The sequence below is a fragment of the Neodiprion lecontei genome, chromosome 6, assembly GCF_021901455.1.
Source record: "Neodiprion lecontei isolate iyNeoLeco1 chromosome 6, iyNeoLeco1.1, whole genome shotgun sequence".
NCBI lineage: Eukaryota > Metazoa > Arthropoda > Insecta > Hymenoptera > Diprionidae > Neodiprion > Neodiprion lecontei.
Window position 1 is genome coordinate 6,775,541 of NC_060265.1, and position 13,499 is coordinate 6,789,039.

General features: G+C 36.4%; 2 protein-coding genes across 4 annotated transcripts; one reads left to right on the top strand and one right to left on the bottom strand.

Annotated features, from left to right (window-relative positions):
• The first annotated feature begins 83 nt into the window (after window positions 1-83).
• Window positions 84-6,163, top strand: LOC107222873 (gamma-tubulin complex component 2). Of its 3 annotated transcripts, XM_046743462.1 has the most exons (18): window positions 84-188; window positions 366-426; window positions 507-677; window positions 800-944; window positions 1,043-1,214; window positions 1,289-1,432; window positions 1,518-1,672; window positions 1,764-1,892; window positions 1,977-2,153; window positions 2,292-2,466; window positions 2,553-2,746; window positions 2,902-3,112; window positions 3,170-3,338; window positions 3,514-3,688; window positions 3,753-3,896; window positions 4,319-4,402; window positions 5,501-5,661; window positions 5,752-6,163. In XM_046743462.1, the coding sequence occupies exons 2-18, from the start codon at window positions 374-376 to the stop codon at window positions 5,834-5,836; spliced, it is 2,544 nt and encodes an 847-aa protein (XP_046599418.1). In that variant the 5' UTR covers window positions 84-188; window positions 366-373; the 3' UTR covers window positions 5,837-6,163. The 3 variants fall into 3 exon arrangements, with proteins under 3 accessions (XP_046599418.1, XP_015517887.1, XP_015517895.1); XM_015662401.2 differs by having other exon boundaries at window positions 98-426; XM_015662409.2 differs by lacking the exon at window positions 4,319-4,402 and having other exon boundaries at window positions 98-426.
• LOC107222863 (transient receptor potential cation channel protein painless) lies at window positions 5,946-10,485 on the bottom strand. The gene is made up of 3 exons (XM_015662389.2): window positions 10,268-10,485; window positions 8,124-9,184; window positions 5,946-8,024 (listed from the first exon to the last, which is right to left on the bottom strand). Exons 2-3 carry the CDS (start codon window positions 9,175-9,177, stop codon window positions 6,430-6,432), a joined length of 2,649 nt encoding a protein of 882 aa, XP_015517875.2. The 5' UTR covers window positions 9,178-9,184; window positions 10,268-10,485; the 3' UTR covers window positions 5,946-6,429.
• Between the last annotated feature and the right edge of the window lie 3,014 nt (window positions 10,486-13,499).

Below are 13,499 nucleotides of genomic sequence, written 5' to 3' on the forward strand. Positions count from 1 at the left end.
ATTACAACATTTCATTCGGAAGTGAACATTTCATTAGGAAGGCCACAAAAAATTGGAAGGCCATGATTCTGGTTGTTGACAAAACGCAAATCCGACAGTTTGGCATTTACTGACAGGTGCGAGCGAAAAGGAGTAGCAGACGAGCAGAAACCTATGGGCGCGACAACGAGTAGAGATAGAACTAACAAGTGAGGCGGTTGTAATTAATGCAGCATTAATGAAAGATTTCATCTTCAGTCAAACTTACAGTAAAACGAAATAAGTGCGAATTTTCTTGATTCGATCAATGCAAAGATCAATGTATTCAGCCGAATTTTTTGGGCATTGTAATTACGAAGTTTAAATGCACAATTTATTTTGAACAGCACTCATTATGAGCGAGTTCAAGCTACATCATTTGGTTGGAGAACTTTTAGAGATACTTGGGTATGTAATATAAATTTGAAATTCTCAAAAAATGAATTACATCTGCTTCTATGAAGTTTAATCAATGCAATAATCCTCAGGTCCTCGTCAGCCCCTGAGAAATATGTAGAAGAACTTCAGAAGCGATGCAGCCGATCATCAGATCTTGCAATAAGCAATGTCGCAACTCAGAGCTGCGTTCGCAAGCTTGCTAAAAACGCACCGGATTCAGATCTCTTTTTACAAAAATACGAAGAATTGAAATCTAAAAAGTAAGACAATCATTCTCCCAATTTTCCAGTAGAAAACTTCAATTACGCTATTGTATGAACAGATATGAGATCAAGATTACCTATATGTAAATTTGAACGGTCACTTTTATTTGATGCTCTAGCGTCGACCTATTGGGTCCCTTTATGCAGCTACTTGATTTAATATCAGCAGATAAAAACTTAAAGGATCACTTGGGAAAGAATGCATTGTCCACTAATTTAAGTAATACCAAAAGTTCAACGATAACTCGAGAGGATGTTCCACAGGTTTGTTGGATCATTTTTCGTGTTTTGAATATTTTGTATTCAGTTTGAAATTGTTGATAGTTGCATAAAAGTTTTAATGAAATAATCCTACATTACAGATTTGTAAAAATGTTATTAAAGCTGCCGTCGAGGGTGAAAGGAAATTGAACAAACAAATCAGCATGACCGACAAGCGGAATGACCCTCCTCTTGTCTCACAAAACTGGGTCGTAGATCGGCCTCGTTTTTCTTGGGATTTTCCTTCAGATTTATCTGTTACTTTCTGTCAGAGTAATTTGATCAAAGTTGACCATCTCCATATAGAATCTTGTAGTTTATTACTTTTGAACAATTATTTATTGCAGAAGTTGTACCAGCTGCATCACAGGAAACAATACTACTCTGGGATATATTGTGTTGTTTAAAAGGGATGGATGGTTCGTACATCACTTCTGAGCCCCTTGCAAATCCTTATGATGTTCGATCTTTTGTAATCTCACAAGACGTAGGTAAGGATCATTAAATAGTGCAATAACTCTTGAATTTTTCTATGTTCAACATCTCAGTAAACATTTTCATATTATCGTTTTTCAGGTACCTCATATAAGCAGTTAGCACAACAAATATTACCATTGGCTTCACATTACTCAATGACTGTTAGATTTATAGAGGAAAAAGTTCTGCCTGAAGACGGTCAAGTTAATCACGCTTTGCGAGGAGCATTGAATTGTCTGCTAAAAGATTATTTGGTATGCAAATAATAAACATTTCTATTAAGCAATTATACGAACATCGTTTTTAGGATTTATCAATAAGTTCATCATGTTCAAATAACTTCAGCTCTTCATTGTACAATTGGAAGCCGAACATATTCGTGGCAAACTCAACTTACAGAAGTTATGGTTTTACATCCAGCCGACCATGGCTACCATGGCAATTCTTGCACATATCACGTCGACCATATGCAAGGTAGTTTTTAAGCTATTAACTATGAGTATTATTGAGTCACCATCTTATTTGTGCATTTCAAAACACAACACTTTCCTTTTGCAGGCGAGTGCCAAAGGTGGCAAAGTCTTGAGCTTGCTACACGAACACATGAATGATATCAGTGGAGAAGCTAAGTCAAAGGAATTATGTTTGTTCCTTATTCGTGCAGCTAGCGTTCCCTACATGCAAACGCTAGAAAAATGGGTCTACAAGGGTGTTATAAGTGATCCGTATCAAGAAGTAGGTTTTTTCTACTCTGCAATATGCGTTAATATTGTAGCTTTTAGTTTCTGCTTCTCGTGTAATCCACATACCACTGAAAATACAAGAATATTATGTAATTGCAATGAATATAATTTCAAAATTTACTTCGAATAGTTTCTAGTTGAGGATAATGAACTCATACAGCGTGAAGAACTGCCAATGGATTATTCTGCCGATTACTGGGAAAAGAGATACACTGTGAGGCACGAAAGAATTCCAGTATTCCTCAGCGAACATGCCCAAACAATTTTGAGAACTGGAAAATATTTAAATGTTATCAGGCAATGTGGTGAGTTTGTTATCAATTTCCTTTATAACTTTCAAAGTTGATTTTAGAAATCCAAACTTTTAAATAAATCTAAATTCATTTTACAGGTAAGACAGTTCAATGGGGAAAGCAAGAACCACTTGAATATCAACACCGTGGACAAAAGTATATTGCTGCTATTGACAGGGCTTATTCTGAAGCTGCGCGGACGCTATTGGAAGTCCTTATTCACGAAAACGACCTGATGGGACGGCTTCGAAGCGTTAAGAATTACTTTCTGTTGGCTCAAGGGGATTTCGTGGTACGTTTACAACTCAAAACATGGTAGAAATTCGGTACCTACAAATAAAATTTTTAAGTAAAATCGATTATTAGAAACGTGTTATAGTTATTTTTATCGTTTTTTACGTAATTCATTATTTTTATTAAAAATTAGTTCTGACATCAATTTTCTAGGTTCAATTTATGAATCTGTGTGAAGGGGAATTGGCAAAAAATATGTACGACATTGTGATTCATCGGCTAGCTTCTCTCCTAGAATTGGCTTTGCGCATGTCGACTGCAGATTGTGATCCATACAAAGATGATTTGAAGCCAGAACTCTTACCCCACGATTTACAATTTCAAATGTTCCGAATCCTTTCCATACAAACACAAGGGGAGAAAGGTATAGATGAAAATAATTGTTAAGTATTCAAATACTAATCGATTCTGTTGTTTATAGATTTTTGTTCTCAAGTTGATACGGCATTAACTGGATTAGAAGCCTTTGTATTCAACTATGACGTCAAGTGGCCAGTTTCTCTAATTATAAACAGAAAAGCAATAGCCTGCTATCAGATGATATTTAGACATTTATTTTACTGCAAACATATTGAAAGGCTATTATGTAGGTGAGTATTTTTCTTACTGTACAAGGTACTATGTAAGGTAACAAAGAAACTAAAATGACGGAAAAATGCGACGATTCATTAATCTGCAGGAAACAGTTTAATTCAAGTGATTTTCCTCTAGCAATTAATTCTGTATTAAAATATTGATCATAAATAGTGTTATTTAATTTTTCAGAGTGTGGATTAGCAATAAAATAGCAAAAACGTTTACGTGTGAAGCTGCAATGGCATATCGTCAAGCATTTTCCCTGAGACAACGTATGCTTGACTGTATACAACACTTGGAATATTATATGATGGTTGAAGTTATAGAGCCGAACTGGCTCACATTTCTCAACAAAATGAGCAAGGTATATAATTTCTTGAAATCAAATGAATGACATAGTTTTAACTATTTTTAATCCTATGGCACAGGTCAGCAACGTGGATGATGTTTTGAGCGTGCATCAGGATCTACTGGATAACTGTCTCAAGGAGTGCATGTTAACGGATCCAGTTTTATTGGCATGCATCACGAGTCTCTGTGCTGTATGCGTCGAATTCTGCAATTTCATGCAGGTAAAAATTTTCATTATTCTTTTACAATTTTTAATTTAATAACAATATTGCGTGTGCGATTGATTTGAAATAATACTTATACAGTTATTGCACAAACCAATACTAAACCACTGTTAGTTAGAAATAATAAAAATCGTATACGGAAGTTAAGTTAAGCATGAATAAGTCCTAGCAGATTTATTCGTATGACTTTGGTCGAGATAAGTGCACAACGGTTTTCTTAAAAATTGTAACATGGCTCTACTGTTACAAAATTTAATAAAATTTTTTTAAACGATGATGCAACCGAAAAATGAACCTTTTGGTTTATCAAAACGGAAATTTTATGAGAAATTTCGTGAAAAAAAACTGAAAAAGCTGCATGAATAAACACATGAATATTTGTCATTGTGTTAATCTGACATCATCTTACTAATGTCAAGCAAATGAGCCGGTACTATGTTGACGCTGAACTGACTTCAATGATTGGATCCTGTCAAGATGACGTCGGTGACTGTGATTCTGAGGTACACGGTTAAAAATATAAGTTTGCTACAGCTCTGCATCATGTAGTTCTAGAAAGCGTGATACTTGCTGCCGATAGATGATTCATTACATCGACTGCATCTCTGCGTTATTTTCATAATTTTTGTATTAATTTAGGCGATTAGCAAGAAACAAAGGTAATCATTAGGTATTTGTTGAAGATATTGTCGTTCTTTTGGAAGAAGTACTGATGTTATGTATTGCATGTTACGACCATGAAAACGAATATCCATTTATGCTTTTTTTTCCCAAACAACGTTTCATGTAAAAAATATTTTCTCAATGTAAATCGCGAATCGATATCTACGGCATCAACAAGAGAAATGAAAAAAAACTGAATTGCCCATTAAAAAATACATACATGTTGAAGTGAAATACAACATGATGCCGAATTAAGAAGTATTTCCGTTATAAGATTTTTGTGCTTTTGATTTGATTTCATGGTAGCAACGTTATTTGCATTTTGTAAATTTAAGATGTAATATTGGAAACATTTACGGAACATGATCAGGAATGCTCCTTCTTTATCTTCATTGTGATTGCAAATTATGTTCCTGCCTGGAAGGTTTTGTCAGACATGATTCTTCAGTAGCACCGTATTATAATACTAGTTGTGATATTTTTTGTTTCTAGTCCTTTTACTTTTAGCGTTTTCAGCTTTCAACAAAATTGAAACAAGACTTTGCTGCAAGAGAACAAGATAAAAAGAAGTTCAGGAAATGAATAGTGATAGCTATAACTAGTACTAGCTTCAAACTTTCCATAATCCATTCGCTTTCATGTTTAAATTAACAGATGACAACATCAATCTAATTCTACTCTGTTTAACAATTGTCCAGCTTTCTCATTGAACATTAGTAGTCAGCTGATAAAACGCAAAAGCCAGTCTTGATATAGACTGTATTAAAATTATTTTTTGTAACGTTGACTAAGATTGTGTTTAACCAGAATGAACAAGACATTGGTTGCGGGACCATCGATGAAATATACAATGTTCAATTAACTTTTGTTTCAATGAAATATCTGTCAATTATATTGCGGTGAATGCCTACGTTCAAACGAAATAATTTATATTATAGAATGATGCTGAATCAACTCTCGGAGCAGAAGAGGGCAGTTTTGAAGAGCGAATAACGAAACTGGACACTAGATTTATGGAGGTTCTTGTTCGTCTTCTTGATAGAATCCGTGACTTGGGCCGTGAAATTGATAATGAAAAGTTACTGAACGTTTTGTGCCGGTAAGTTTATAAATAGATAGATATTTTTTTTTACTTTTCATAAAAGACATTCTGATCTGATTGTAAAATGACACTTTTTCCGGTATATAGATTGGATTTCAACATGTTTTATACGGAAATGCTGTCAAGGCAGGGTATGGAAAAAACTACACGGCAACAAGACATTTCTGGTTGATAAGTGACCACTTCCAGATTGTATAATATACGATCGCACTATACTGTACCTACCATTGACTAAAAAAATGAATATATTTATAGATCTTTGCTAAAAATGACACAGGATCTGAAAGATAAATGCCATACTTTATTGATATAGATCAAATTAATTCATTAGTTATGAATTGAAAATTGTTGTAGATTAACAACACTAGCACAAAGCTAAATATTCCATTTACATAGTAAGCAATTAGAAAATATACCTAAATAAATAATATTACCTTGTCTTATCAATAATGGAACACGTTGTTTTTCACTGAGAATATAATGTAACAAGCCATCATAAGAATTCGTTTTCACTTATTCTACATTTTTTCTTTTAAGCACATTATCTCCATACTCGCTTTCTTTTGTAAAATAAGTGTAAAAATACTATATTCACAAGATTTGATCAGCGAACCAAGAGTACCAATTTCGAAAGATTTTAGCAGTATTGAAAATGAGAAGTTAATCAGTTTTTCTCAATTTGATAAAAAAAAGCAATAAGTACAGAAATAATATTTCTCGCTGAATTCTACATGAAAAGTATTTTCGTTTAACTCAACATATTGTTTAATCCGTTTCATTGGTATTGCAACTATTCTCTTTTACAGCTAGATTGATACTTTGCAACATCGCTTCAAGTCTTTCAAACTTCTGATTGAATGCATTTATAATTTTTTCATAATCTGAGATACGTCCTCTTGACAAAATAATCTCTTTTGCCTGTTCAATTATATGACGGTCAAGTGTGAGTTTTGAACATGTATTTCTGTACACTGTCTTACCATGAGGTATAACGGTGTTACCCCGTAGTGGCTTAACTCTGATTTTAGCTTCTGGTAGAAAGTCAGGGAAAAATAAAATCTTTTTCGACATAAAACGAAGAGGATTTATCCTCATTCGTTGAACAAATTCCCCGTAGTGACAACACCATCGATTTTTTAATACAGGTGATCCAACGACAATACTTTCTGCATAGGAGACAAGTTTAACTCTGGAAATTAATCCCACAAGTTCAGCTTTGCCCAATATTTCGGCTGTATCACTAACGGCCAAACCGTTCAACAGATTAAACAGTACTATCGCTATTAGGAAGACAAAAAGTACAAACACAAGGCGACTTAGTACAGGATGAGCTATAAATGGTATGTCGCTGGCGTCAAATTCTCCAGTCAACATGATAATGGTTTTGAAAAGAGAATGTCCCGGATCAAGGAAGTCGCTTTGATCTTTGAATAGCGTATAAAAAGCGAATGCAAACGCAAGAATAAGGAAAGCGTATAAAAATAGGAAATGCATAAAGTTAAGTGTAACTGTTTTGAACATTTCAATCGCAGTCGACATTCGAGGATGCTGTCCAATAAGGATGACTAGTTCCCAGGCGGAGAGTAAAATCGCTATTGCCCCGGTGCGAGGTTCGGGTCCGCCGAGCAGAGCTACTCCCAAACAAACTAACAAAAGTTCCAACCAATTTTCAGAACTGAAGAAATAGTTCCAAGGAGAAGAAACCAGCTGAAGCAATTCTCGGAAAATCAGAATCATTAAGGCAATCGCAGTAAAGGTCCACAGAGTACCATTTTGTTGCCACTTTGCTAACGAAATATCTGATTCAGTATCGTTGCCATTATATGATGTAGATTCCGTTTCATTTTCCGGATCACCACTGCTGAACGTCATGGATAATATGTACGCATTAAATATCAGGTAAAAAATTACATAGAATATAAAATTGGCGTATAAAATTGGGCTGATGCGTTGCCATTTGAGATAAAGGAACGACGAAAGTATCGGATGCTTTAGAAGATGTCGATGAGAATTGCTATTAGCTATGTATAAAAATGGCTGCATTTCCATACAGATTCTTTTGTAATTGACGTGACCTTTTTCAAGCAAATGTTCGCTGTCCTGATTCCTGATAAAACCGTGCGGAGCTAGGCACTGATAATTAAATTCAATTTCGTAATCCTCGTAATCATCAGTGTGTTCCTTGGTCGTTTGTAAACAATCATCCAAATACCGAGACATACTTTCAGGGGAGATATTTGCTATTGGAGGAATTCCCAAATCGTTTTGATGACCAATGTAACTCCCAGATTTCAATAGCTCGCTTATTATCTCCGAAGATTCTGCACGGGCTGCATAATGCAACGCAGTGTTTCCTTTCTCTGAAATGAACAAAAAAAAAAAATAAAAAATGAATCCACGTATATTAGAAAACTAATTGGCAACGAATAATTTATAAAATTGATAAAAAAAAATTTTACCATCTACGTCTCGAACGTTTACTGGCTTCGCCAAAATAAGTCTGAGACAGGCCATTCGATCTGAACCGCGAACAGCGTGAGATCCGAGTTCTTGACAGCCCTTAATCAGAAGATTTCCACTTCGTTCAGCACCAGCATCGAACAGTTCCTTGAGAACTTTGTAGTGGCCTCTGACGACGGCGTTTTCCGCCGCTTCAGCTAAGATTCCTCTGTCACCAACGATCTCGTTCTTAGCCAGACTCTTCACAACCCCTGGTAAATTTTGCCGAACTGCTATTTTTAAAAGATCTATCATTTCTTCGTGTGTCAATTCAACGTTTTCCGCATGCTGTAAATAGCTCTCTTCGTCGTTACAATCCAAGAAGTATTTCAGATCAGTGACATCCATTTTTCTATCGATAACAGGCGGGAGTGAGATATGAGGTAACTCTTGTTCCAGAATCTGGCGCGTTGTTCTTCGCCTAAAGTCTTTGAAGCTATCTATATCTGGGGGGCACTTCGATTTAGAAAATATAAGATCGATCACGGCTTCTTGGCGTGATGCCGCCGCCAAATGAGTCGGTGTCAATCCCTTGCTGTTTGCAATATTGGGACTAGCATTGTACTCCAGTAAAACCTCGACACATTCTACGTTTCTCTTGTTAACTGCAATATGCAGAGCGGTTTGCCGAGCTACTTCTAAATTTGGTTTTATAGCAGGATTGCTGAGTAGTATCTTAAGGACACCAGCATGTCCCGCTTCTGCGGCAAAATGAAGCGGTGATCGCTGATGAACAACGTTCTCTTTATTCGGATTTGCACCCAGGTTCAAAATCAGTTCAACAAAGTCATCCAGACCATTAGAACACGCAATATCCAACAGTGTCTTGTCCAGAGGATACGGATAAACGTGATCCATATCAATACTGGGAGGATTCTTCTTCAAGCTCTTCGTTGCTAAGCTTTTAAAAGCTGCATAGTGCCTGTTCTTCAGGTATTCCAGCAATAATTTATGAGGACCTGGACCCTGGCTCTGAAAGACCTGCAGCTCCATGACTTGGTCTGCTGTGTCCATGTTGATTCTGTAAAAATTCATCGGACGTGAGCAGGAATTTGATTACACAAAAAAGTGGTGGTGGTTTACAGCGAAATAAGAAATTAAACATTTTATCATCGTTCGATACTGAAATGATAATATAAGAAGTTTCGCGGCAGAAAATCATCACGTCTGCTTATTTTCCTAATTAAAACTATTATACTTGTGCTAGATAAGCGAAGAATACTTTACAAAAATTATCGTTTTTCAATTAGAATCGATTATTGCAAGCTTACGATGCCGATGAGACGAAGGTGCAACGCATATCGCGAACAAAAGTGGGGGCAAAAAACAATGACTCGTTCATGCATACAAAAAAGGGAACCAACAGCCGTACGTACTAATTAGTCAATTGCTGCAATTTATTTCAGTCTACCGTTAGTTGTTGACGTCATAATCAACTCATACTATATATGTACTAGGATCCCGATGTCGTTTAAACGATAGAAATTCAGGAGCCTACTGTTTGACGAAATATCACAACAAGGAAAGCCTCGAAACCACGTTTTTTTATTTTTATTTTATTTTTTTTAATACTGCAGCATCCTTAATGTCATCAGTATTGGACATGTAAATATGCGGGAACCTCGTGGGTGTCGAGACATTATGGAGTAATGACGTCATACTTAAACGTCACTTGCGCGAATATTTTACCGCTGATAGAAATTTAGACGCAATTTTTCGTAAAGTTGTCGTTACAACTCATAACAACTCGGGAAGACTTAGTCCAGTCTATCATGTTATACTGTAAAGTTTTATCGTTAATGGTTGCCAACGAGATAAATGAAGTTAATGTGACTATGAACGAAATGCACTTCCTGCGACACTGATACGACCAATGGTACGTAAAATGAATTTCAATTATCCATAGTCATTGCGAGAGAAAATTAACGCTTATTCAAAAGGCGGCAGGTCGGCTGATACACCGAAACGCCAGGTCAACGTTGGATTGACTTTTCTTTTTGATCCCACTGGCGATTTACAGACTCATAATTTATTCATTCGACCAAAAAGAGTATACGGTGTTGGACTTGGAAACATGTCAACGATGAATTAATGCGAAACTTACCGGTGTGTGACGGAGCAAAACGCGCGTTTACAAAATGACACGGTTGCGGTGAAGCTTGCAGGTGGTGAGCATCGTAGCACTTGATTAAACTGGAGAAATAATACGTGACATTGCTGCAGCGGTTGTTAATCCCTCGACGAGACCAGAGACTGAGCTACTCGTGTAACATCGCTTCGTTTCACAGTCGCTGAGAATGCGAAGGAAGGGGCACCAGTACCTACAAAACGAACTGCTGCAGCAGCAGTAGCAACTGCTGGATAGTGTCGGAGAAACGACTTGGATTCACGGATGGTGAATATGTATACGTATAGGTGGATATTTAAACGCCAATGCGTTAACCGTCAATAAAATGCAATTTATTTATTCCCCCTGTCATTCCCGTAAATATTTACTCTCTATTTCATATTTATAGCGGGCTGAAATTTGCTCGAGGCCGACATGTCGCCGCTGTGACATCGCAGGTTTACCATTCGATCGAATGGATCTTTGAGTTAGACCGTCGTTTAACACATTCGTGGAAAATACATTCAACTTCCTAATGATACTAACCAGAAGTTGGTTCTGTTTAGTCTGAGCTTTTGTATCTGAAAATCTATACGCGTGCAATTTGCACGACGTGTAGCAAAAATTCGCAGCATTATGATCTCGTCAACGTTAAATATTCACAATCGATGTTAAAATTTGCGGTGAAAAAATCAACGTGTGACGAAATAATTTATTGTCAAAACAGTAGCTCAACTTTGTTTCGTGCGAACCGGCCACAGTCTGCAAATTCTCGCTTCGCTACTGGGTATGGTGTGGAGTTTCATACAGGTATAGAGTGTGATACCTTCGGCAACTTGAAACTCGTCTTTCTATCTTATCTTTTCATTATTGTTCTTTACTTTGCGACTATGGCAATACAGACCGAATTGTTTTACACAATGGGCGGATTTAGCTTAGACGTATTTATACTGAACCATAAAAAGAAGTTAGAGGATATTTCTGGGCAGGCTTATCGGGAAACTTTAACATTTCCCGAAGTTTTTCTTATAAGGGCACCACCCAAACCTCTCTCTCACGGATTTTGATCGGTCTTAGGTATATTGAATGTTAGAGATCTAATGCTAAAGGGGGGCCCCCGAAAATTTTCTCCGAACTTACAGTTTATTGAACAAAATGCCGTTAGTTTACTACTCGGGAAGGATCCGCCTTCATTATACCTGAGACCCGTCAAAATCCGCGAGAGAAAGGTTTGGCTCTTCCCTTGTCAACCGAAATAAAACCTCTATTCTTTACTATTTTGTCGCGAAATTTTCAAAAATTTTTCGATAATCCAAGTCAGCCAATTTCTTTCCTTTCAAGTCACATTTGATATCTCCATAGTTTGTGATCACCCTGTAGACATACTCTAGTTGGATGTGGAATCGAATTCGATTCAATGGCATTACGCCCACAGATTTTACCATTTTTGTGCAAGCCTGCTTACGAATCTGACGCGACTAAAGTGTATATATAGGTATAATTTATTCTACCGGTGTAGGCATGGCAAGCTTCTGGTCGAGTGACTCAAGTCAAATATCCTTCGACTTTTATTTACGTCGTTTTTACATCCGAAAGCAGATGTTTTTTTTTTTTTTTGGTTTTAATAATACGCCAGATAGATCAAAATAACTTTAAATTTCGTATTAGTTGGTGCTAGGAGTGTATATCTTTTCATTGCTCTCGTGTTAGACGAATTAATAATACATTTTTTCAAAACTGGGGGAAAAAATGATCTCGGAAATAGGTGAAGGTTTTCTCGGAAGGATAAACACGTTTCCCCAAGTGTCCTCCATGTGGTAAAACGTAATAAAATGGCATAATATGTAAAGTATAAGAGTACTCGTAAGTACCTTTTGCATATATTTCTTCACTCAGATACTCATGATTAACGCATATTGTACGGCCGTGAATTATTCTGTTGGAGAGATGAATGAGAATATTGTTTATCCCTATCTCTGTGAAGCAAATTGAGTTATCATTCTATCTCCACATTCTTGTCAAAGGTATAATATGAATCCATATAACGTTGACAAGTCAACAATGCTGCACCTTGTAATTGATATCGACATAATTTATTTTCAGATTGTCACGCGTCATTGATTGTTTTTTTCACGGTAACTTTACAGTCGACTCCTTTATTGGCAATGCGCTTGAATCCGGCACCCACGTTCTTTTCATATTTCTCCGTACCTTCATGCATCAGTGTAATATTAACCTTGCAAATCATAACCAGATTCGTTAGAAATATATAATTCGATGTATAATAGGGTACATTTCACGCAATATTCACGAACCGTATAACAGATGACAATTCCTTTTTAAAACCCTTCGTAAGTGGAAAAATGCCGATTGCATTAATTAATGATAAATGGGGCCCACAATTTGAATGAAAAGTTATAGGAAGAGAATGAACCATTCAAAAAATCTTCAGCAATGTTATTTGCGCTAATAACAGTAAACACGAACGAAACAACATCCTTGCCATGTAATTGGAATTAATCTGAATAAATTGAAATAACACAATGACATCGTCAGCTGAAGAAAAGGTAATATAGCTATAACGTTCAAAATCGTTAGGCTATAGTTTTTTTTTAATCCGATTCTAATGTTTTGGGTTTATTCTGTGTACAATCAAGATCTCCAGGTCTCGTCTGAAAAAATATTTACAAATAGTTATCTCCAGAGGGAATAAAATAGATTAATGTAAGCCCGGTATACCATGAATGTTCGTGAGAAATTATATTTTCGCGATATAGCTATACTTTAATGTGAGATGTCTCGAATATTTTTCAAACAATACGTAAATATCCGGCCAACGAGGAAAATAAGCCCACAAACATTATAATCGGATCAAAAACAGCAGATCTTGAACATTCTGAAAGTTCTAATTAAAAAACCTTTTCTCATATCGTCGTTATCTTAGCTTGTGTTGTTGAAATTTGCTCAGCTTCGTCACCATTACACAGTAGAGACATTGTTTCATTCACGTTCACCGCTGTCGGGGCAAATATTTTTCAAACAGTTTTTCCTCTCTTTCTTGAACTTTGGATAAGAGCGCTTGGTCGTCGGCGCCTGCAGATATGCAACCGGAGTTGCACTCGTTCGGTAAAAGTAAAAACAGCCGTTCGTAGTCAGACTCAGCGCTCGAATTACGAGTGACGCGCGCCTCGAAAATACTGCAGTACGTGCATTATCATTTTATCTGTTC